The following is a 24,948-nucleotide window of genomic DNA, read 5'->3' on the forward strand; positions in this document are numbered from 1 at the left end:
AAGTCTCGGAGCAATCTTTTCTTCTTTTCCCTTTTCCTTCTTTCTTTTACTAGGTAGAAAAAACATCACCCTCTCAATATTCAAGAACCTTAAATGATATCACATAATCATAGCTTCACATTAGGGAAAGATCCAGCGCTATTTTAAAGATTCAGTATAATACAAAGATAAACATTCTTATGATATTTTGATATAATGCACAATTGTATACACTGTTCTAGAATTTATCTCATTTTATTTCTTTCTCCTTCCTCTCATCCTCTTTTCATTTGCGAAAAGAAGGAAATACTTCCCCCTCTCCCTCTCCGCTCTCTCCTTTCCTACTATCCAAGAACGCCAGATCCTATATATCAATATCAATATCAATACTATAGCCAATAAAACATATCCCACCCTAAAAATTCGATCTATATGTATATATATACACACACAACAAAGCAAAATTATACAAGAGCCTCGAAATAATAATTTTTATCTTCATATAGAATTTAAAATATTTCAAGGATGATGTAGAGGGGAAGGCAGAGAGAGTATGTGTTGATACTAGGAGGACACGGAAGACGTAGCACCCACGAATCGCGTAGGTCCTGTATATCTAATTGTATTCCGTCTAAAGAGCTAGCTATGTATTTAAAGTAGTAAGTCTTATATAGACTTACTGAAAGAGCTAGTCTCTTTCGCATTCGCTTAGGGCTTCACTACAATAGCTATATTACAGTAGCCATTGAATTGAAGACATTCACTTCGTTCACACACTATGTGTATCAACACTAATTAGCCAACTATCTATCTTTCTACCTACCCAGTCTCAACATCCATATCCTCACAATTGTTAGGCACGTTTTTAGATATTCTATAATATTCATTTGAATACTTGCTTATTTACTAATCTATCTAAGCTTTTAGCGAACATATCAATCAACCTCCCTCCCCCCCAAAAATGACTCCTCAACTCCTTCATTCAGAACTCAAGGAATAAAACTTCTTTTTATACAGATATTATATCTATTACACTATACTCACCAAGTTCACTAAGCTCAAAAAACATATAGAACTAAGATATTATATTTAAATCTAATCTCCATCTATATCTATATCTAATTCCATATATCAATCTACTAGCTATTTCCATATCTTATATTATATCATATCAAAAATAGATATAAATATAGATCACATTAATCTACAATAAGATACCAAATATCATACACTACTACATACCCACAATACATGTGAAATCTCTCACATACCACATACCATCCACCCAACAACCCTATCATATACCCTTCACTCTTCATTCACCCTTCTTCACCCTCACCTCTCACCTCTCAAACCCAGCTCCATTGATAACTCCAATCCCAACTTCAATCTCATTTATAACTCAAATCGCAATCCGAATTATAATCGCAAGTATTAGCATAACCATTACAATATCCTCTCCTCCCTAACTCCCCTTATTTTCTACTCCCTCTCTCTCTTCTTCTATTGCCCTCCTCTTCTGCTCCCCCCCTCTTCTACTCGGCAATTTTCTTTAAAAGAAATCTAGATATATATGATAACAAATAAATCTAACAACTAGTATATCCAACAATCAATATCCAACAATCAATATCCAAGTATACAAATATCTAAATGTTTGAGATTATACGCATATACATACACATAACATAACATAACACAATACAATACAATAAAATACAACCTACTAGCTAGTACATCATATCAATTAGCACTCACTCACCAGATGAGTAGATACTTATCAGATAGATAGATAGATTAATACATTCTCCAACCAATCAACCAACCAACCAGCCACCCAAGCAATAAATTTCCATTACTTACTTATTACTGTTACCTAGCCAAGACGTAATCAATCAATCAGTCAGTCAGTTGGTCAGTCATCCACAAAATATCAAATATACACCCGTATTCACACTACACATCACATTACATTTCACATCACACTTCATCTCACATCACATCACACCCCATCAATTCACAAAACCAAAAAACTCTCATCACCAAGATTCAAATATCAAATATCAAATTCAAATATCAATGTCCTCACCCTCACCTCACCTTCACGAAAATCCTCATCCTCATCCTCATTCTCACCCTCACCTTCACCTCACCAACATAAACATACCCCATACATAACCGCCCACCCCCAAAATTCATTAGTAACATAATCGAAATTCACACTAATAAAACTAGCTAGCTAGAGAAAATCAGTTAGATAGAAATCAAAAGAACTTATGGTAAACTGTAGGTAGCCAGGCAGGGAGGTAGGTATGTAGTAGACTAATTTGCTTTTCTCGAGTCATATTAAGACTCCTATCGATCCTGTGACTGAAACAGTGACAGTGAAAAAAATACTAAAAAAATCGCCGATGGATGGATGTTATGATGCTAAAAGTACAGAAGATGTTGTAGTATTTTGTATGACGAGGAAAAAAACTCGCTTTGTGAATGAATTTTGAATTACAACATCAGTTTGTGAGTAATGAGTACTAGGGAGATAAGTAAGGACCTCAGAAAAGGATCGTGGTGATGATTTCGGTATGTTGATGAACTATCTACCAGGCGCTGACTTCGAAATTTTCCTTGGTGGGGGTTAGCAGTGTTATGAGTTATAAAGGAAGGGTGCAGAATTACCTCTGGGAAGTATGTAGTAACGACCGTACGATCTGCGAATTTCCTACCCGCGAGGGCCTTGAGAGCCTTTCCTGCTGAGTCTGGTGTGTCAAACTTCACAAAGATCTTACCAACTCCAGTTGACTGTCTACTGCCACCAGTTGGTCTTGGGACTTTCATTTCCAGAACTTTGCCATATTTCTCGCATTCTTCCTTTACGTCTTCGCAAATTTCTAAGGGATTGATCAGTAAATATTCGAACAAATAGAAAAAAAAAAACTTACCCTCATAATCTTCATTATCAATGAGTTCTTCAGGAGTTACCATGTTGAGTAATTGTAATACTCTGCCATTTTCGAGATCCTGTGATGTAGTACCAGCAAGCATAGACATAGCATTGACGCTCATCTCCAAACCAGATACTTGGGTATTACCAATGCTAGCTCTCTGAACTTTGAGATGCTTATCACCAAGCTCCATACCATTAAGACCCTCAACAGCAATATCTGTTGCAGCAGGATCCACGTATTCACAGAAAGCGATTCCCTAAATCATGTTAGTATCTGGCGAAAAACATTCAATAGCGTACTTACTCGTGATTCATCTGTGTTGCTATCTTTGACCAATACGAAAGCCTTCAACTCTCCAAAAGATACCAATAGCTCGGTAACTTGCTCATCATTCAAGTAGTGAGGAATATTAGTAACACTGATTTTGTTTTGAGTATCAGCTACAACATTAGAAATCACACCTGGTTCGAATGGCGTTTCATCAGTAACTGCTGGTACAATGTAATCTTTTGGACGACGAATGGAAAGACCTCGGGTATCTGCGGAGCCATTTTCTGTTTCCATATGGTCATTGCCATCCATGGTAATTCCGTCCAATGCTAAAGCAACAGTAGCATCAGATTGTGTTTTGAATTCAAGTAAAGCAAATGAGCCATCTTTTGAAACTTGTGCTGAGATTAAAGGATCAGAACCCTCAATGACATTCAATCCATTGAGCTGAAGATTGAAGAAACTAACAATAGTCTCTTCCTTGGTATCAGCAGGAATGTTATGGACAAGGAGACGTTTCGATTGTCTGGAGTTCGAAGGTTTGAGAGCTGCATTAGTGACTTGTCCACTGGGCTGTGCCATGAAAGCTTGTAGCTTGCTTGGATCCATAGGTTGTTGTCTTGGTGCTCCTGGAAGTGGGAACATGCCCGAAAGTTTAGCTTGTTCAGCAGTAACATTCTCATAACCTGGTGGTTTGATATCCCATTGTGTCAATCTCCTCTTGCGCTCCAAAACTGATACAACATCCGTCAAATCTGGTGTGGGCTCTCTCTTCTTTGGTGGCGGTGTTGGACTCTTGTCTCGCTTTGCGGCTCGTTGAGCTGCGAATCCTCCATCGGCATCTCCACGGTCTCCACGATCTCCACGATCTCCACGGTCTCTTCGATCGCCTCGATCACCACCCCGTCTACCACCTCCGCCACCACGCCTATCGTCGAATAAATCTCTGTTGTCTCTGCGCGGCGGTCTTTCGTCATCGTCCCTTCTGGCATCTCGTCTTGCAGCTCCACGATCTCTATCCCACTCTCTCTCGCCACCACCACCTCTTCTTTCCCTGCCCGAATATCTATCCTCTCGCTCCCGCTCTCTGTATTCGCGACTCGTCGAGTAAGAATCCGCACCCCGTGAATCTAATTCTCCATCGCGGCGAGAATTTCTGGAGCCTCGATGTCCTGGAGAGCGCGAGCGTCTTCGATCTCTATCACCACCACGTCGATCATCTCGGGACTTTGTTTTCAGCATGTTAGATAAATGATAAATTGACCTTGAAATAATTGATGAAACATTCTTACATGATAATCTCTAGACGAACCATGTCGATCTGTTGATGCTTTCTTGTCAGTAGTAGCTCCATCTTCCCTTTTAGGTTTTGTCGTTGAAGGTGCCATGCCTCTTGATGAATAAGTATCGCCGTTCATATTGTTAATTGCGATCCAGAATATCTTTTTTTCGGGAAAAAACAGATACGTGCGATTGTGATTGTGGTTGATTGACAAGCTCAAACCCGAGGCGGAATTTTTGTAGAAGCTGTCGCGAATCTCATTCGAATTTCGCGCTAAGATTAGAAACGTTGTTCCTGTAGAGCGCGCCAAGGTGGATTTCACCCAACCCCCATAAAATCACAATCGCTTTCTCACAATGGGCAATTTAAAGATTTCAGAATGGAGAAAGCTTCCAGTGAGTCTGGCAGAGCTTTGTATAGATACTACATTACGTTGTGGGCAATCGTTTCGGTGGAAGAAAGCTGTAGATGAAGATTATTGGTACGTGACTCTCTCTCTAATACTCTAGTCGAAGGAAAGGGGGTTAATCTTGAATAGGTCTTGTACATTACATGGCCGTATAATCTCTCTCAAACAAGACTCAACCCATCTTCACTATCGTACCATATTTCCCGAGGTCAAAGATTCTTTGCATCATCAACCTGTAGTAAAGAAGGAAGAGCTTGAAGATGAAAATGAAGAAGATGATAAAGATGATACAGAATCTTTACTTCGGCATTACCTGAACCTTTCACCAAACTTGACTGAGATGTATGAACAATGGTCTTTGGCCGATCCAAATTTCAAGAAGAGAGCACCTAAGTTTACAGGAGTTCGCATTCTCAAACAAGATGCTTGGGAGGCGCTGGTGGGATTTATCTGCAGCAGCAACAACAATATTATAAGAATTTCACAAATGGTATGATTCCGATCTCAGGATTTCAATAATCTTATTAACCATTCCGATTTAGGTCAACAATTTGTGTTTACATTATGGACCCCTAATAGGGCATATTGATGATCAACCATTTCATGACTTCCCACAACCTGAAGCCCTAACTGGTTCTGGGGTAGAGTCACATCTCCGCGCTCTAGGCTTTGGGTACCGAGCAAAGTACATTGCTCAAACAGCATCGATTGTAGCATCGAAGCCAAAAGACTGGCTTGAGAACCTTCGCAATCCAGAGACTTTTGACCACCCTTTTGAAGGGGAAGTTCCAGCAGGAGGACGTCCTGGTTACAGAAAAGCACATGAAGAGCTGCTCGAGCTTCAGGGTGTTGGGCCAAAAGTAGCTGACTGCGTTTGCTTGATGGGCTTGGGATGGGGAGAAGCGGTTCCTGTGGACACCCACGTTTGGCAAATTGCCCAAAGAGACTACAGATTTGGAAAAGGAAAACACAAGAGTCTCACCAAAGCTACATACGATGCGATTGGGGATCATTTCAGAGGATTATGGGGTAAAGAGGCTGGCTGGGCACACTCGGTCTTGTTCGCGGCGGATCTGAAAACATTTTCTGATAAACTTGTAAGCAAGGTTGAAGTTAAAGTTGATGAGCTTGAGGTCAAGCAGGAGAATGGGGATGTCCTAGAAAAGAAAGTAGCAGTCAAACGAGAGTATCCTTCAGAGGAGGTGGATATAAAGGAAGAGAAAGTAGTGATTAAGCGCGAAGGCGTTACAGACGAAATCGAAGTCAAGGATGAAGTAAAAGTGTTTGAGCCATCGGCAAGAAGTGTCAGAGCGAAAAGGAGGAAACTATAAGCAGTCGGAAGCGGTAACTATAATATTGTATAATAAATGTAAACATCAAATTGGACACAGATACTTTTCGTTAAATTAAGGAGCTCCAGCTATAAAAATTCAACGCACATAAACACAGTCCAAATGTCAATTCATCGTTTCAGAAGCTCTTGGACATTTCCAAGGACGTCTTCTAGCTCACGATGGCCTTTCATCTGATATTGTTCCGCGTGTTTGTTTGAATATCAAAGTCACTTTTTTTCCCCGAAGCTCGGATCATAAAATGACCCCTGTCTCAGCATTGAGCAGCAGCAACCTCCCCACTTCGACATCATTTCCAGAACTGGTACTGCCCGCCGACACCATGGGATGGCTGGACTTTTCCTCAAAATCCAAGAAGGAAGAAAAAGACGACACTCGGCCCTCCTTCACATGGGGCGATAATCTCAATGCCACGGACTGGCAGCATTACACGGATCCGCGAACCGTGATCCCGACGATTTTGTTGACCACGACGATTTTGGTTTCCACGCGCCTCTATCGCTCTTACTTACGTCGCATCCCCGAAGCTGCATATATTCGACCCGGATTCTTCAGGAAGAGGAGCTTATTCGGCACCGTCACGCGAGTGGGAGATGCGGACAATTTTCACCTTTTTCATACGCCTGGGGGGAGACTGGCGGGTTGGGGATGGATGCCCGGCCGCAAGAAGTTACCCGAGGGAAAGGATTTGAAAAACAAGACGGTAGGATTCTCACATGTTGCGTTGGGGTATCACATTTTGCACAGCCTAACCAATTCTCAGATCCACGTTCGCATCGCCGGCGTCGACGCCCCCGAAGGCGCGCATTTTGGGAAACCCGCACAGCCGTTTTCCGCCGAGGCGTTGGCCTGGCTGCGAGAGTATATTCAGAATCGTCGCGTGCGCGCTTACATCTACAAACGCGACCAGTATGATCGGGTGGTGGCTACGGTGTGGGTGCGGCGATTTCTCGTGCGCAAGGATGTGGGAAAGGAGATGTTGAGGGCGGGCATGGCGACGGTGTATGAGGCGAAGATGGGAGCGGAGTTTGGAGACTTCGAGGCGCAGTACCGGGCGATTGAGGAAGAGGCCAAGAAGAAGAAATTGGGCATGTGGTCGGGGAAGAAAAAGGATTACGAAAGCCCGAGAGATTATAAGACCCGCACGGCGAATGCAGCGAAGATGTTGAAATGAATGGGGGGGAAGGAAGCATGATAGATTATTATAGATACCCTGTATGTTATTCATTCATTGTTTATTGAGCAGTTGAAGACGCTTGAGTGAAATTTGAGTTCTGGTGTTTCAATTCGGAGAGTGATATGCTCTTATTGTTATTATCAATAGTAGAATGTTGATATAGATCTTGAGACAGGTATTATAGAATGGTATTTTTAAGGGGTTATTTAGTTAACAAATAGTCATCAAGAGAACGAATGATCAATTGACAAAACGAACGCAAACGGTGAAGTATTAATACATCCATCCATCGTACATGATATTCAATTTTGAGAGATGGTTGATTGGGGAGGGATGAGCCTGAACCATCATAATAAGTTTCTTCATGCGCAGACATACCAAGAGAAGAGCAAATAGATAGAAATGGATCACTTGCGAAGATTTCGTCCTCAGGCAAGCAAGCAAGCAAGCAAGCCAGTAATGTTTGTTATGGTGCCAGCCATCGGAGACAGTTTTATCTCTCCCGGCACGAGTATTGATGTTTGAGACGATGCTAGTTGTGTTAGGACGGTTCCTAGATTCCTCGGAGGAATAATTAGGTCAAGGGCAGAGTAACCCGAGCAAGTAAGTGAGGAATGTGTGTGTGTGTGTGTGTGTGCACTACTGCATAACATAACATTACATAACGGGGCATAATACAATGTGCAGGTCGGCATGAGCAGATGTGCTGGTGCTAGAGAGGGACGTACTCGAGATTGTGAAGATGATCAGATATTGTGATGTGCTTATTAGTGCAGTGCGGCACAACGAAGAAGTGAACGTGTCTGTCGCTCGAATCAGTGTTGCATATCTTTGTAGGTGGTTGCTATTCATAGTTTTATACGTAGTTCTATTCATAGTCTTGTTAATATACGTCGTTCTCTCGATACTTCGATACAAAGTTCTATTCATAGTTCTATTCATAGTTCGAGCGACAATCCACGTCCCATCTCGATCTCTCTCCTTATACGACAGGAAGAGAGAGAGACCCATCGAACGCTTTCCGGAGAACCAATCCAATCCCATCAGTCAAAAGCAAAACCCAGAGCTTATTGAAGAAGCACCTAGTAGGATTGCAATCCCGTTTGGGAAAGCAGAGAGATGGGATGTGCCTTGATGGTTTCATCATCATCCGAAAATGTAAAGTGATGAGTGCTATGCTCAGCATCCAAGCCATTGCATGCATGCATGCATTCATTCATTCATCCATCCATCCCAAGAAAAAAAAAAGGACTCTGTGCTCATCCACCCACCCACCCATCCATCTCCTCCATCTTCTCATCTTCTCATCTTCTCATCTTCCCACCATTCCCAAAATGTTCTTCTACTCCTAATTTGTACCAACCATTAGAAAAAGTCACATCTTCCAATTTCTATACTCTGTACACATACACAGTCACTCGTTTTTTCTTTCGTCAAATCAGACACACGCTCTTTTCTTATCAGCACCCTTTTTTCCTCGTGTCGTGTTGCTCATCCATCGATCGCTTTGTTGTTCGTGATTCTGCCACTGCTGGCTGCCCAAACATTGCACAATACCGGTACGTGTCACAATTCCTGCCCCTGTTTATGCTCTGCCCGTTTGCCCCAACATGCAGTGTTGCGGTTTGTTCACGTTCCCATATGCACATATGCAAGAGCAGAGGACAAAGATACACCGAGAGCCAGGGTCCAAGGTGAAGAGGAAAAGAAGAGGTGAAATCGGCCCCGTGTAACTAACTTCTCTCTTCTCGGTTTGAAGCACCACAGAATACCAACCACACACTCGTTTTTCCACACACACTCTTCACGTACACACTTCAGTCGATCGTAACTCTATCCATCGATTGCACTTTTCTTTTTAACGTTTTCAACCGTTCTCGTATCATCCACCCATTGCATTCAGATTCGCCCACCATTGGATCCCAATCCGCCATCAATCAGCCTGCAATTCGCACAACCAATCTCAATCTCGCTTGGCGTCCTCTAAACAGCAATTCTGCCCCAAGACAACACTCCACCATACTTCCAGCTAGTCTCACAGACTGCGCAATTCAATCGATCGATAATAATACCTACATATCCCACCAACTGAGCATCATCCAGACAAGAAAAAGTCTCTCCCTTACAGATTGATCTCTGAATTTTCACCCCCCCAAATTAATTTATCAACGACCAAGTCCAAGGAGGATTATCCTAACAATAACCGCCCGTTGATTAGTTTGAAATTGGTTCCTGGTTCCTGAACACCCGAGGCTCACCACTCACAAAGCTGGTACAAAAAAAAAGTTAATCCATACTTAATCTCTCTCATTAGCCCAATACGCGAATCTAGTCCCGTCCAATCAAGTCGACTTGCCTTTTCGGTCTGTGAGTGAGATTACTGTCTATCACTTTGGATTCCTTCGACTCCATTCCACCTTGAACACCAACACAACACAACTTTACACAACTCTACACTCGTTATACGCTTCGATAAGACGCTCCGTCGATTCTCTGATATATCCACGAGCGACGAATTTTCCATCGATTTACACACCATACTGGAGGACAATTAAATGGCTTAAGCGTTGCGCGTCAAGTCAATGCAACTATTTACGAAAGTGGAGGAGGAGAAGCCATCGAGCTTTTAATTCTCACAAATTTTGCGACACGAATAATTACTTTTTAATACTTTTCAGAGGGGAACAGCAATGAGGTTCTCATCATGGCTGAGTCCATCAGCTAGGAATTCGCCATCTATAATAGCCTTTTCTTCTCTCTTGACCTTGACGCCATTAACGAATGCGATCACTTTCCAACCGGCTCCATCCGCCAACCTCGATCTTTCGAACTTAGGACGTGTAGGGCTCGGTGGAGATTTTGATGGCATTTCGTTATATAAATACGTCGGCCAAAATGAAGATGGCTACAACACTACGACCCAATCCGTTATGGTACGCTTTCCCACGGGTGAATTTGATTCCTTGGCATCGGCCGATGCTTCAATCGCAGCCATGTGCCCGTACGTCAAATCGGATGGGACACTCGTGGGGGTAGTAATTGGAGGCAACTTTACGAGCTTAGGAAATGTGGAATCGCAAGGGATCGCACTGTTCAATACAAATACATCGGCAATCACTGCACTTCCCGGACTATCAGGGTCAGTTTCAGCACTCTTATGCGACGAGACAACAAATGCAGTCTACATTGGAGGTTATTTCGATTCTACAAATTCTTCAAACGTAATCAAATTGGTGGACAATACCTTGGTCGCCCTACCTTTCTCTGGATTTAACGGTCGGGTCAATTCGATCTCGAAGGCGTCAAACGGAAACATTATCTTTGGGGGAACTTTCACAGGACTCGGAAATTCTACTGCAACAATTACCAGCAAGGCTAGCAATGCAACTGATCAACAAATTGTCAACATTTCCGGCGCTAATATCACAAGCAGTGGCACAGCCACAACTACGGGCTTTGACGATCCAACAAACATTGTTTGCAAGACTAATGGTATTGACGGTGCCGGAAATACTTGGTTATTGAAGGATGATTCTGCTGGGTGGTGGAAAGCTACGTTTGGTTTTGGTTTCCAGCCTACCAAGTTGAGATTATGGAATACGCACCAAGGCGGTCGAGGTACCAAGACTTGGAGATATACGGCTCAGCCAATCAATGGCATCATGAACTTTACTTACATCGATCCAGCTACAGGTGCTAATGCAACATGTACATCGGAATGTCCTTTGAGCAACAATGCTAGCATTCCATACCAGGACTTTCACTTTGTGAATTCAGTTGGTATGGATGCCTTTCAGATTGATATCTCTGATTGGTACGGTAATGGAGGTGGCCTGAATGGCATTGAGTTATTCCAGGATGACATTTTCTCCTATGCTATTAACGATTTCAACGAGCCTGCCTGTGCTTCTTTATCAACTGCTTCGAACACAACATCAACCGGCCCTTGGACCATTAGTCCCTCATTTCAAAGTGATGCAGAGTACCTCACAGGGAAATTTACAGCAGATACCGCAAGCTCAGCTTCTGTGGTCTTCTACCCCGATATCAGAGAGTCGGGCAACTACACAGTGAAGATGTACACCCCAGGATGTATTCAGGATAGTACATGTACAAGCAGAGGCTCGATTGTTGTAAATGGAAGTGTGGCCAGTAGCACTTCTGATACCGCCGCAACCTTCGGCTCGCCTATCACCCTTTTCCAATCTAATGACTACGACAAGTATGATCAAGTATACTCCGGTTACATCGAAGCTGCCAGTGATACCTTCCGCCCTTCAATCACCCTCACTCCAAGTGGCCAAATCCCTGGAAACTCGGAGAAGTTTACCATTGTAGCTCAGCGAGTTGGGTTCATCTTGAATAGCGCGACTAGCACAGGATTAAATGGTCTTTTCGAATTCGATCCAAGCCAAAGCGTCATCAATACTTCCGATTTCCAGAACAATACAATCGATCAAGCTGGTATGAAACTCAATAACGATGCTGAGGTCAATGTTGTTGTGACTTCTGGCGACACTATCTTCGTTGGTGGCAATTTTTCTGCAACAGGATACGAAAACGTATTCTCAATCTCAGACTCCGGTCCAAGCTCATTAGATTCCAGAGGATTAAACGGAGAGGTCCTCACTATGCTCCTTGATGACTCAACCCTTTATGTTGCAGGAAACTTCAGCAGCAATTCAGGCTCAACGACTACTGCAGGTTTGAACAATATCGCCGCATATGATACCGCTGAGAATAAATGGAGTGCACTAGGAGCCGGTGTTAATGGAAAGGTTACATCGGTGGTACCAATATCATTGAATATCACCGCTAACAAACCCGAGAACGTCATTACCTTGACTGGAGATTTTAACCAGCTCCTTGCATTTGGAAGTAACTCTTCAGTTTCCGTTTCTGGTTTCGCCATTTGGGTACCATCACACGACAATTGGTTGCAGAACCTTAATATTGCGGCTATGTCTATCAACGGTCAACTCACCGCCGCAGTAAATGCCTCCGGCGACGCCATCTTTGCTGGTTCACTCTCATCCTCGCAACTTAGCGCCAACGGAGTAGTTTCTCTCGCATCAGGACTGAGCCCATTCCCCGTCAAGATTCAACCTACCCAAGTGCAGTCTACATCAACCCTGTCGAAACGAAATACTGCTAGTCAAAATGTCAGTGGTGTTGTAACTGGGCTCTTTTACGAGAGTGGCTCGCGTAATATTACAATCCTCGGTGGTCATTTCACCGCAACTTCTACCAATGGTACTGACGTTCATAACCTCGTCTTTATTGATGGCGCGAATGATAACACTGTCACTGGAATCGGATCTCAAATTGACACAGATTCTACCTTCCGTGCATTGGCTATACAAGACGACATTTTGTATGCTGGGGGGTCTGTTACCGGGACTGTTAGTGGAGGAGAAATCAATGGGCTTATCTCATACAATCTTAAGACTTCAAGGTTTTCATCACAAGCACCAGCTCTCGGTGGATCATCTGTTGCTGTCAATGATATTGCGGTGAGGACGAAGACTGGTGATTTGTATGTTGGTGGAAGTTTCACTCGAGCCGGATCTTTGGATTGCCCAGGTGTTTGCCTATTCACGGCGTCTGCATCCCAATGGAATCGACCAGGAACAAATCTTGAAGGTACTGTCAACACTATGCTTTGGGCTAGTGACACCTCTCTTATTGTAGGCGGATCATTGACAGTCAACGGCGCCAATGTATCCGTAGCGACTTACGATACCAAGGCTCAAACATGGACCACCGCCACTGGTGCAGAAAATATCCCAGGAACAGTAACATCTCTTGTCCCAGCGACTAGTGACATCTCAGAGTATTGGGTAGCTGGTACTGCAAAGAATGGATCAGCTTTCATTATGAAATATGATGGTACTAACTGGCTCTCGGTTGGGGATGTATTCGAAAGCGGTTCAGTCATTCGTGGCCTTCAAATGATGCCTCTTTCATCAAACCATGACAACTCTGATCTTATTCCTTCCAATCAGGTTTTGATGCTTACAGGTGCTATGGTGTTACCCACCTTTGGCAACGTCTCGGCAGTTCTTTTCAATGGAACCACCTTTCAACCTTTTGCTCTCACAAGCAGCACCTCAAATACCGGAGGTAGTCTGTCACACATTTTCTCACAAGAAAATAACTTCTTCAAATCATCAGGTATGTGATCATGATAATGAACTATTAAATCAATTTCTAACACCATTTTAGGCGGTCACCTTGCAGTTGGCTTGGTCGTACTCATTGCTTTAGCGATCTCTCTCGCATTAATATTCCTTATCGTTGTTGCAGGTGTACTTGCAGAACGTATCAGAAGAAAACGAGAGGGTTATATGCCTGCACCAACAAATAGTTACGACCAAAATAATGGAATGTCAAGAATTCCTCCACAACAACTATTCAGTTCACTTGGTCAAGGTCGAACCGCAGCCGAAAAAGCACCCATGATTTGAGATGACAGTATTACGACGGCGTAAATGGGAGGGAAGGGGCTTGGTTTAAAGGCGTTCTGGATAGGCTGATATGCCTTTCATTATTTTTCTTTCATTGTTCATTGTTTCAGCATACCCATTTGGAGTTTTACATATCAAAGTGATGCATTTATTGCTCCATGGAGCGATCCGCTTTGCTTTCTTAATTTTTCGGCAATTATGCAGATCCAGCGGCGTCACCAGTTTCTTTCTATTTTCGCATTACAGCCAGGCTTAATGTTTTTACACCAAAACTCATCGGACATATTACAACACAACTCGAAATCTCTTTCTCATTACTCACACTTTGTACAAAGATAAAGAAAACAATACAATCTGCGGTCACCGACATAACGGCTGCGAAGGGTGGAATTAGCGTGGTAGCGTGGAATGGATTTTTTTTCTTCAAAGACTAGCTAGCGAGATTACTGAAGTAGATCTTGATACCTTTCTGCGTGATTACAAGTACCTCATGTATGGATATTTCATTTCGCACTTGTAGAGGCGAAAGTGAGAAAATACATAGGGCTTGATAGTAATGTTTTAAAGTTATACCTTTTTCTTTTCCTTTTTTTTACTTTGTTTTTTTTTTTTTTTTGTGAGAAGTGGAAGATGATTTGGAGGAATTGATTTCCCAGGAAAGAGAATTAGGGAGGGAAGCGATGAATTTAAGGAGGGGAGAGTAGAGAGAAGGGAGAAAAGTTTATGAAGGTGGTGAAGATAGTGAAGAAATAAAAATCATATAATTATGAAATTTTGAGATTGTGAGATTGTGAGATTGTGAGATTTTATATGATTGGTATTTTATTATGAATTGGAATAAATTGTAGTTTGATTATTGCTAGGAGATGAATAAATGATGAATGGTATAAGATAGTAGGTATTATTGAGATGTAATATAAGCGATATATATATCTCTCTCAAGGGAGAGGGGGAGAGTGAGCTAGTTAGTATTTGGTTTTGGTTTAATTTTTTCTCACACTTTTTGTTTCGCGTTTTGTATTCTTTCTTCTTGATTACCACCAGTAATCAATATTGATAAAGAGTTTTATTGTCTCACTTTTGTGTATTTGATGGTGATGGGCTTCTGGGGTTGAGACTTGGGAGGAGGGAGGAGGAGGGCTCTATGTAGAGTATATATAGTATGGTAAAGTAAAGACTCATCTTAGGATTGGATTGGGGAATGGGATTGAAAAGTAAAATTAAAAAAATGCTTTTTCCTTTTCCTTTTCCTTTTTCTTTTCCCTTTTCCTTTTTCTCTTGCTGTGAGTGAGTGAGAATTGAATCTTTGGATGTTTGTTGTGTGTGTGGTAATTCGTTGATGGATATGGATATGGATATGGATATGGATATGGATATGGATATTAATTGAGGAAGATGAAGTGATATATAGTGTTAAGTAATGCTAATGCTAGTGCTAGTTTTAAGACGAAGAAGAAAATTGTGGGTTTGGTTGAGAGTAGAGAGAGAGAGAGAGAGAGCCTCGCCCTTGTTGATTTTATTGCTCACCTATCTATCTATGGAGTTACAGCTCGGAATGTTGTTCTCGGCCGAGTCTTTAACTTTACTTCTTGGTTGGCTTATGGGTTGATCGTGTGGGAGAGGAGGAGTTTATGGAGATGGATCATATATGGAATTGATGGGATGGTATGTGTGTATGTATGAATGCATGCATATATGAATATTGGGGAATTTTATATATATATATCATTATATATATCATTATCATCCCATCTCATTATCGAATTGTAGTAAGCGAGCAGCAAGTCGAGAAAGATGAGTAGAACTCATGTTCGGTATTTGAATTCCGCGGAATGGCTAATAAGATGAGTCGTCTTTTTATTAATATTTGTGGAATCTGGTGTTGATTTTCGAATGTTTGAATCGAAGATGGGTGTTAATTGTTATTGTTATTGTAATAGGAATAGATATATATATATAATATGTATACAAGAATATATATTAGTTAGTATATAAGTGTATTGCATTATATATAGTTCTTATAGCTTTGAATCCAGAATGAGATGGATACAATACAATATATCAAAATATACCATTATGAAGACAGCACAATCACCACCAAGATGACACCTATAATTATTAATCTTTTTTTTATTTTTTTTAACCAAAGCGAGCGAGATAGATACTGAACGTCGAGTATCCGAAATCTCCCTAATGATTCTGAGATATCGTATAAGTGAGGGGCCTATCAGATCGGATATGGTTCGTAGAAAGACCGAACGTATATTGGAAAAAGAGTCATAAGTGATCAATATATATATTCCTTTCCACAAACAGTGAAGACAGAGCGACAGTCTCTCCAAAACGCTGGGCTTGCAGTATCAACTAAATGACCCTCCTGATTTCAACACTCGAGGATTACGCACAAGCAAAGATGTAAAGTAAATCAACGGTTCCTCTGAACCTCAAAGTAAAACCCCCGCTTTGTGTTTTGAAGGAAAATCTCAAACACATATATTGACTCATGATATCGCGCGTGTCTTGAGAATCGTCCTGAGATGAATATAAGTATTCCCAATCTTCATTCAATACGTTCTTATGATCAATAGCAGTAAAGAGTCGATTCGCAATACCCATCTAGATAATCAAAACAAAAACTTTCAACTGTCCAATATATTCTACCTCAATTTATTACTGTTCTCAACCTTTTTCGTTGGATTATACATATGTATATACCCAAACAAGCGGTTTCCCATTCAATAATCAAATTATCTTACTTCCCCTCCCCAAAGGATACTAATCCGAAACGAATAATTAAAGTCTAGCGATGTCATTATTCAAAGTAGTTCAGAGGAAACTCGGTGCAAGCTAGTGAATAAGCTCGAATTCAGAGACTTTTGTTGCATATCTACAAAATTCCATTAGATTCCAGTCTGAAATTACTCGATTATAGGTATCCATCCATAGAATGAATATCTATCAAAGCCGAAAATCGTAGGTTGTCACCATGGAGAACCAGATTCTGTCTTCTCATGAAGTCTATCCCGAGTGACTCCAATACCAGAGACTCAGCTAGATTGTATTCTTTTATCATATTGTAGAATTCGATTTTACTCTCCTGATGGAAAGGATGTGATCATAGAGGGGATAAAAGGTGGAGGTTTAAAGTATCTAGAGAGGTAGTAAAAGGGGTTATCTGATTGACTTCGCCTTTAGCTAATGACGATACTATCATTCAATTGAGGATACAGTCTACAGTCTACTCCAATGCCAGAGAATTGAACTTATTGTATGAGTTCGGAGTGATCAGTTTAACTTCTCGTGGAATGAAATTGTTTTCTGGGATGTGTACTTTGGATAGATTATTATACTCTGACTAGTCTCCTATCCCCTTGACCTCTGAGTAGTAGTGTTGGTGAACTAAAGAACAATCCACGTTAGATATGCAACAAAAGCGATAAAAACATTAACAAGACATCGTCTGAAGTTTGAATTGGGAAGTAAATGTATATGTAATTAATTGAAATTCGATGCTAGCATTTCTCCAATATTCAGATACTCGACAAATGTAGAAAGCCAGCGTTCAATCTTGTGTTTCTGTGAAGATTGGAAAGACTAACAAGTAGTTATGAGTAGGTAGTGGAGCATGGTATATATCAGCCTGTATACACGAAGGAAAGTACCTCTGCGATTTTCCGAGACTGCATTAATATAACTAGATCTCTCAGTGCCCTTTCTAGAAAACTGTTATAGAGATCGAAAGGCAAGCTCCGTACGCTGTTAAACCCGGTGATGGTCTCTACATAGACAAGGTCTTCGAAAATAATAGCTAGACTGGACGAGAGGGCGAAAGAACTCTCTCATCATTTCATAGTCACAATCCGAAGACGTTAGCTATCATCAAAATGAGTTTTATTAGATCAATGAATCGAGAGCTACAAATTGAAAATCACCTCAAAGTATAACCTCGTTCGCAGCGGAAATCAATCTGATGGATAATGAACAACTTATAATGGCAAAGAAATGCACACGGCTTGCAGCTCGAAGACTGAGGGTTTAGTACATCATTATGTACTCGCACGATCAAGCGGACGGCATCCCACGTAATCCGCCAATGTATCGACCGCCTTGAGGTATTTATGTTATATGTGGAATATAATGGCTTCCAAAATTGTTACTACGGAAGTTCTAAGAGCATATTTAATGGAGGGCAAAAGTTACCACGTATGCTCAATATATGATTCTAAATATGAAGAGCAATCACGCTATGCTACGACATCCAGAAGAAAGTCTTGTAACTTGCAACGCAAGAGAAAATGAAGAAAGTCCCAGAATGTAAGGGCTTCTAGTAACTATTAACAAGTGTTTTTTCTCCGAATGTTGAGTTTCAGATACAATACCACGAGAAAATATAGAATTTTGACAGCCCATTTCATCTCAATTCATCTCCTCGTGTAGTCCCACGCAAATCAAATATTCTAGTCACCAATTATCATTGCATGAAATCACTTGACTTCAAGTGTGACATAGCCATTACATAAAACGTGAAATTCACCAGATATAGCTTGACGTACTCCCAGCCCGAAATATTAAACAACCGGGCAACTGCAGACCCAATCGCAACCTAACAACAATAGTTTATGCATTATCAGTACTAGCTGACGACGCCTGTTCTTATGTGGTCCCTCCTTCAAAGTGCGCCAACCCTTCTTGAGGAGAGGTATTTTCTCTATGTATGTGTGAAATTGTTCTACAGTTCTCAAATACCATATATTGAGGCATTGAAGACTATAGTGAACCAATATGAATATAGAAAACATATCTGTGCAACACGTAGCCTGGATTTGTGGAATATACTTGAAGCCTGCCACGAACGGTCTAGAAGAATAGAAATGAATGGATAAAAGGCTCGGTATAATGGAAACGGATGAATGCATGAATGAGAGGAAAGACGCTTCCACCCTTCACGGCATCCCCGCATCCAGGATGTGTTCACCCCAAAGTGACATTGCCCAATAATCTTAGGTAGCATATAAACGGTTTTCATTCGACCCGGCAAAAGAACACCAAGACTTCTCTGCAGATAAAATAATAAGAGAAGCGAATGCGCATTGTGTCACTTAGAAAGTTGAAAATTGGTTGGTATCAAATACGGAGACTACCCGAATGATGTTGAGTAACGACCTGCAAACAAAATGCCAAATGCTAACTGACAAACCGACGATCGATTGATTCCCAGGGTTTCTTCTAAGATGTATTAGGGCCCTCCGCCGCCGTGTAACATACTAGGTAGTTGTTGGTATTGGATGTTGTTATTGGCATGTCATTACCATGGAGCGAATCAATTTGTAAATTACCCATCCGAGTCCAAGTTCAACCGACAAGCAAACACACGAGGGAAACTTCCAAAAATCGCTATATTCACGGGGCACAAGGACTGCTAGTAAAAGAGAGGAGAGAAGGAAACCGCAAACGAGCTCATTCCCCACAAAACGACCGTATTGTAATAACTTCCCGTCCAAAGGAAAGGAAGGTTGGGGTTAAAAGCACAAGGTTATAGTATAGCCTCAACCGTAGAAGGTTAATGATCCGTCCCGAATATTCTCGAAGGATTCTATACCTTTATTTTTTTGATTGTAACATGGGTTCGGCAATTGCGCTCCGAAAGATTTTGTTGCTGTTTTTCTCCAGTTCCCGTCGTACGTACAATTGTTAGATAGCCAGCTACCCACACTGATGGGATAAGACATAGGCAAAAAAGAGAAAAATCGTGGGGATATGTACGTAATGTATTTTGGCCAATTGATGGATGGCACCTATCTGCAGTGCATCTCTCTGTATCTCTCTGCATCTCGAATATTACCTCGGGCAGCATAAAATGAAGCTTACACTCGGCGTGGGCACACTTATGCAGGAACATCTTGGTGATTGAATACGTACTGTGAGCCATCCAATCAAACCACAGATGGTTTACAGCCTATTTGAAAGCAATAACAACGAATTTCATCGGTGGTAACAGCTTTGCTGCTGTGTTGAATGTAGGCCGTATCACCAACATTTGGGTCGAGTAACTTTCCCCCAACGAACTCAACCAATTCATTGTAACGTGAGATGAAGGTTACTTATATGCCAAGACTCGAAGAAGGAAAGTTTCCAGAATCAGTAACAAAAACGCGTAATCCATTCATGGATTTCCCACACCTGAAGAGATGCACATCGATCACATTCTCCGAGTATCTTGGTACCTATCAATCCGCCGCGCCCATCTGCAGTTTTCAGACGGAGCACACACAGTAGCTTCTATGCAAACATTCGGAGGCTGTAAGATTCTCATCCTATGCATATCTCACCCTGGTACCCGCCTCCGGATTCAACTCATTTCGAATTCCAAGACCGCCCAGGGGCAAAAAAGGCCAGCTTGCACGGGTCGGTGGTAAGGCTACAATGGTAACTTCCATCCGGCACTGATGTTCCTGTAGCCTGTAAATGTGGAATACTACCACACCACACGCAATTGCAACAATATGCGACGCGTTCGGAGGTACTCAGACATGACAAGATGGGAATGTTACATAGATAGTGTACACAGAGTATGATTGCAACGATAACATTGGTAGCGATAGTCATTTTCGGCGTTAACTCGGATGGCCTTATTGTCTTTACCCTTCTGGTTCCAGACAACTTTACACAACAACATTGAAATCGTCCACTGTCAAAACCCCAGTGTTTATACAATATTCTTTGATTGCATCTAGACTCTGGATTCCGCCCCTCCAAGATGACATAACATATCATTACAAACTATCTATCCGCCCCTCCCCCCTCTTCCTTCGCCCCGTAACCCGTTTCCCCCATTTTCTTCTTCTCGGGATAAACAGGCAAAGAACCCACAGCCGACAACCTACACCTTGCACCAACAAACAGATCGACAATAAACAGTAAGCTGACTTTGCAACGGTATCAACCGTTCGTAGCCGTAAGTCCGGGGTCTCGCGCTGATTCTTCCGGCCATACTGTTAGGACTTCCCCTGATTCATGACACCAATAAGCGCCAATGAGAAGTCGTACATCGCATTATCGTTTGCGTACGGTGAAAAGAAGAAAAAGAGAGCGAGAGGTGTGTATGGGGCTGACTGGCATGTATATACCTCGGAGTATACAAAAGCCTCTCGCACAAGAGGTGGAGCAATTTTCGGTAGCAATTCATAGATGTACGACTATTTCTGGTGACATGATCTGACGGTCACAGCTGTGGCCACAGCTGACACTGACAGGTAGGTACTATATGAAAGCAATCCATGAATGAACGTGGAAATCACGACATAAACGAGCACTTGGGTCCAGCCCATGGGCTTTGGCTACATCGCATTCCAGTATGACAAGCGAGCACCTACGACAGGCCTTACACGTACGAATCTGCCGTACGTCTCACTCGCATCATTCCAGTTTCATAAGATTTTCGCACATTCAACTCAAATACCATGGGAGAAGAAGGCAATGTTCACCTCACCAGTTCAGGAACGCTTTACGTAGTGATTTCGCGTGCAGTGAATGTAACCTTAAAATTCTCCTGTTTATCCGCCCCAGACGCTATTTTCTCACCTTCCTGGGTAAATTCTCACCTAAAATTTTAAAACCATCCTAGTGGATGTATCTGCACGATCCCTGAGATCTATATCACGTTCAAGGGATAGTGTTAGCTCTCGCCTATTTAGGATATTTTTTCTACAAATGTGTGCCTTTGTACCGAGACTTATGTACTGCGTAAGGGATTGATTAATTCGGATGGACTAATATACATACCTGGTAATAGATTCGAGTCTCGAGCCGTTCCAAGTAGTCGGGTCGGAATATCGGACGTGATCTTGATGGCCGGACAAAAGGTATAGAGTACATATTTACATATGTATCATTTGGGATGTTATCCGATGCAATGCGGTTTACATTATGTTAGAATTGATGATGAAGCCAGAATGAGATGTATGAGGTCAGTGCGTCTATCATATCTCATTTCGAATCTTGATACAATGACAGCATAAACCTTTAGCGATCATTCAACTGGTCGGTTTGTAATATGGAGGGAGGCATCATAAGGGACTCGAGCCTAAGCGTTGTTTTAGTTAGTCTTCAAAACCGTAGGGCTTAGTTGTTACAGCGATTGTGTGACATGTTCACAAATAACCTTTCTTCTAGAAGTGGGAGGTTGTAAATACTCCGTAGACGAGGAACTGGTTCGTGAACTTCCAGTATATCAGCGAGAAATTGTTATCTAGCGGAAAGATGAAGCAAGATTAGTTTGAGATACTTGATGATTCGAAGTATTGATGAAAAGCAATTATGGAAGTATGTTGAAGATACAAAGGGCGTTTCTGCAATCTTTTCTTTATTTTTCCATCGGGATGGTGGTGTTAAAGGAGTTCTTCTGAAAGTAGAAACCACTCTTCATTCTCAGCTCGTGATTGGGAGGATAATGACAATCTTATACATAGAAAACTACCATGACATTCAGAGGAAGGCTGAGGGGGCACAGTCTAGATGGGCGAAAATAAATATGGCCCGCGAACGCTGTAGACAATGAAATGAAGTATCTGTATCTGTATCTGTAAAATTAGTAATGCAAATATTACCAAATGTTAGTGTATATCGTCACAGTGCTCAGATGGTCTTATGAAGGTGTTGTAGCGTGAGCGCCGACATGATATGTCTGAAACTACCTATTGATAAAGCCCGGCGAGGATTTGATCCGCGAGAAATCTTATGAACTTATATTGCATAAACAATGTCCATGTCTCCAAATGAATGAGGATGACGATATTCATACATGAACGATAGATCAACGCGTGAGACACAGAGGGTCAAACGAAGGGGGTCTCCACTACCACGTGCTCGTGACGAGCGTGTACGTTTCCAGTTCATCCTGCCGGCTTTGATGGGATTTAAATAGACAGAAAAGAACGAGCGGTATGGCGATCAAGGGGGTTTGGACCCAATAAGTTATTTTCTAATGCAAGAAAGTACGGAGTGTTGCAGGAAACCAGGTACCTACTCGCAGCACAGATATTATTTTTGTAATTGCAGTTGTTTTGCTGGGATTAAACGAGCTGGTTTTGGGGGCCTTTCAGGCGGCGAAGTACGCAGTGACAACACCTGTTTTTTGTACGCGAAATGAGCATTTACAAAAACCTGGAGTCAATGTGCAGAGTCGAGATTCAGAACTCAGCCAGACAGAAATTCAATCTGGCTTGCATCAAACACGTTCCTCAAGTATGAATCAAATTTCTGGCAAATGACCTTCCGTCGAGTCAAGATTGATGGACGTAATCGACGGCCGGCCCCGCAGCATAGATTCACAAAGTGGATGACGGTATGAAAAGGAGGGTCCTTTTCGGAGGTGTTGGACGATCATTGCCACTTAAAACAGATCCTTCTGCGGGTGCTTGATAGTTTGTTAGTCGAGAGAACACTGATCCAAAATCCAAGAGTGATCCCTTCACGGCAGCAATATCATTCATGCTATTACGCTTGTACGATGGCCAGCAGACGTCAGCTTCGGCGTCAAGGCTACAACCAACAGTACATTGGATTTGAGATGTCGTTGTGATATGGATTTTGGTGGATAATGGCGTGAGAATGGTCTTAAAGAATTCAACCTCTCAGCATGCTTAACGGCATTTTTTCAAAGCAGCGGGGTTCTCCGGTACCTGGTCTGATGGACTAGACTCTTTCACCTACATTAGCTTCAAACCAATCATTAGCTTCAGGGCACTGTGGGGCCGTAAACAACAGTTTGCTTGCCTCCACTACGAGCCGCCCGCCGACATGCAGATGATTATGTAAATGTAAACATAAACGAGAGCACTTCCTTTTTGACGTTGATGTGTTTGCAGTTTTTCATGGTAGATGGCTGGCTGATACTTATGATTTCGTTATGACTGACTTTGCCTCTCCGTGTTTCTGCATGATAAATAAGCCACTCTACCCAGCCTCATTGCGTGGACAAAAAGTGGAAGTTGTGGCAAGATCGCGGGTCGATTCCAACAAAGTGTACACGAATTTCCAAGAGGACTAAAAAATGTGGTACAGTAGTCAAGAATGACATTTCGTGTGGTGCGTTTGAGTGAGGCGGCACGATATTATGCCAAATGTCAAATGTACCTAGCTTATTTAGTACATTTTGTTCTAGTACATGCTGCACGGTAGCTTCTGTGCTTCCATACATATTAACTTTGCCGGTGGAAGGAATCCGTGGGAACGGGTGGTTTCGACAATACAAGGAACTCTTGCTATATATACCTTCTGGCTCGAACTTTCCGTCCTCGTTGGCGTTTTGTTCAATTGGGAAGTCCAATCGCATGATTCCAGACCCACCTGTCAAAATTAAGTCGACAGCTCTCGAATCGACACTGCCTTCACATTATCTAGGCAACCCAGTCTTGTCGTGTTTATTAGATACTTTACGGTCATAGTACAAAGTATGATATATTCGAATGTCAAAGTTTTGAAATCGTCGGATCCTCAATTCCAAATTAAATCCGAGGTCGCGACTCGCTTCTTGTTCAGTGGACCTTTGGGGTAATACGATCTCCCAAACTTTGTTTAAGGAAATATGATCTTTTTCTTTCCGAACCATGATCACATCTATTAGAATTCCACTTCAGTAGATCATCGATCGCATAAACTACAATAAAGCTTTTGTGATATTTATCAGAGGCTGTAACGCAAATGATGATGAAATACGACCTTACGCGCGACCTTTGGACCTGCATACATATTTACACATCTGCAATTAGTTCAAGGAATGTGTGTGGGTGGGCAAGTGAGTGAATGGACGGGCGGAATACATTAGGTGGTTAGCTAGTATCTAGCAAATTTTGTGTAGGCCTAATTGGAAGCTTGTGCCTGTAAGCGAAAAAGGTGTATTGCCTCCTAGCAAATTGCGGAGTTCTAATTGAGGGGGAAGAGGGGGCCACGGCTCGGTATAGGAAAACAAGAAGAAAAATGAAAACAGTTGTTGATGATAACTACCTATAAACAGAGCAATTTGAAATACACAATCAGGTAAACAACGCCTCCCCCGTGTAAATCCTT

General features: G+C 42.0%; 4 protein-coding genes across 4 annotated transcripts; 3 read left to right on the top strand and 1 right to left on the bottom strand.

Annotated features, from left to right (window-relative positions):
* Positions 1-1,981: 1,981 nt before the first annotated feature.
* BCIN_06g05810 (hypothetical protein) lies at positions 1,982-4,694 on the bottom strand. Its single transcript, XM_024693637.1, has 6 exons — positions 4,585-4,694; positions 4,487-4,515; positions 3,228-4,421; positions 2,919-3,180; positions 2,656-2,867; positions 1,982-2,603 (listed from the first exon to the last, which is right to left on the bottom strand). The coding sequence occupies exons 1-6, from the start codon at positions 4,610-4,612 to the stop codon at positions 2,577-2,579; spliced, it is 1,752 nt and encodes a 583-aa protein (XP_024549423.1). The 5' UTR covers positions 4,613-4,694; the 3' UTR covers positions 1,982-2,576.
* Positions 4,695-4,786: 92 nt separating this feature from the next.
* Positions 4,787-6,325, top strand: Bcogg1. The gene is made up of 3 exons (XM_024693638.1): positions 4,787-4,957; positions 5,015-5,375; positions 5,428-6,325. Exons 1-3 carry the CDS (start codon positions 4,833-4,835, stop codon positions 6,214-6,216), a joined length of 1,275 nt encoding a protein of 424 aa, XP_024549424.1. The 5' UTR covers positions 4,787-4,832; the 3' UTR covers positions 6,217-6,325.
* A 197-nt stretch (positions 6,326-6,522) lies between these two features.
* On the top strand, positions 6,523-7,508 carry Bclcl3. The gene is made up of 2 exons (XM_001558986.2): positions 6,523-6,940; positions 7,001-7,508. Exons 1-2 carry the CDS (start codon positions 6,560-6,562, stop codon positions 7,409-7,411), a joined length of 792 nt encoding a protein of 263 aa, XP_001559036.1. The 5' UTR covers positions 6,523-6,559; the 3' UTR covers positions 7,412-7,508.
* Positions 7,509-8,662: 1,154 nt separating this feature from the next.
* Bcrax2 lies at positions 8,663-14,640 on the top strand. The gene is made up of 3 exons (XM_024693639.1): positions 8,663-8,973; positions 9,174-13,588; positions 13,640-14,640. The coding sequence occupies exons 2-3, from the start codon at positions 10,105-10,107 to the stop codon at positions 13,879-13,881; spliced, it is 3,726 nt and encodes a 1,241-aa protein (XP_024549425.1). The 5' UTR covers positions 8,663-8,973; positions 9,174-10,104; the 3' UTR covers positions 13,882-14,640.
* Positions 14,641-24,948: the final 10,308 nt, after the last annotated feature.

The sequence above is a fragment of the Botrytis cinerea genome, chromosome 6, assembly GCF_000143535.2.
Source record: "Botrytis cinerea B05.10 chromosome 6, complete sequence".
NCBI classification, from domain to species: Eukaryota; Fungi; Ascomycota; class Leotiomycetes; order Helotiales; family Sclerotiniaceae; genus Botrytis; species Botrytis cinerea.

Coding starts and splice junctions, on each gene's coding strand:
- Bclcl3 (XM_001558986.2), top strand. CDS start 6,560: ATGGGATGGCTGGACTTTTCCTCAAAATCCAAGAAGGAAGAAAAAGAC. Junction 6,941..7,000: donor AGGATTTGAAAAACAAGACG/GTAGGATTCTCA, acceptor ACCAATTCTCAG/ATCCACGTTCGCATCGCCGG.
- Bcrax2 (XM_024693639.1), top strand. CDS start 10,105: ATGAGGTTCTCATCATGGCTGAGTCCATCAGCTAGGAATTCGCCATCT. Junction 13,589..13,639: donor TAACTTCTTCAAATCATCAG/GTATGTGATCAT, acceptor ACACCATTTTAG/GCGGTCACCTTGCAGTTGGC.
- BCIN_06g05810 (XM_024693637.1), bottom strand. CDS start 4,612: ATGAACGGCGATACTTATTCATCAAGAG. Junction 4,422..4,486: donor GTTCGTCTAGAGATTATCAT/GTAAGAATGTTT, acceptor CTGAAAACAAAG/TCCCGAGATGATCGACGTGG. Junction 2,604..2,655: donor TTACTACATACTTCCCAGAG/GTAATTCTGCAC, acceptor ACCCCCACCAAG/GAAAATTTCGAAGTCAGCGC.
- Bcogg1 (XM_024693638.1), top strand. CDS start 4,833: ATGGGCAATTTAAAGATTTCAGAATGGAGAAAGCTTCCAGTGAGTCTG. Junction 4,958..5,014: donor GCTGTAGATGAAGATTATTG/GTACGTGACTCT, acceptor AATCTTGAATAG/GTCTTGTACATTACATGGCC. Junction 5,376..5,427: donor TTATAAGAATTTCACAAATG/GTATGATTCCGA, acceptor ATTCCGATTTAG/GTCAACAATTTGTGTTTACA.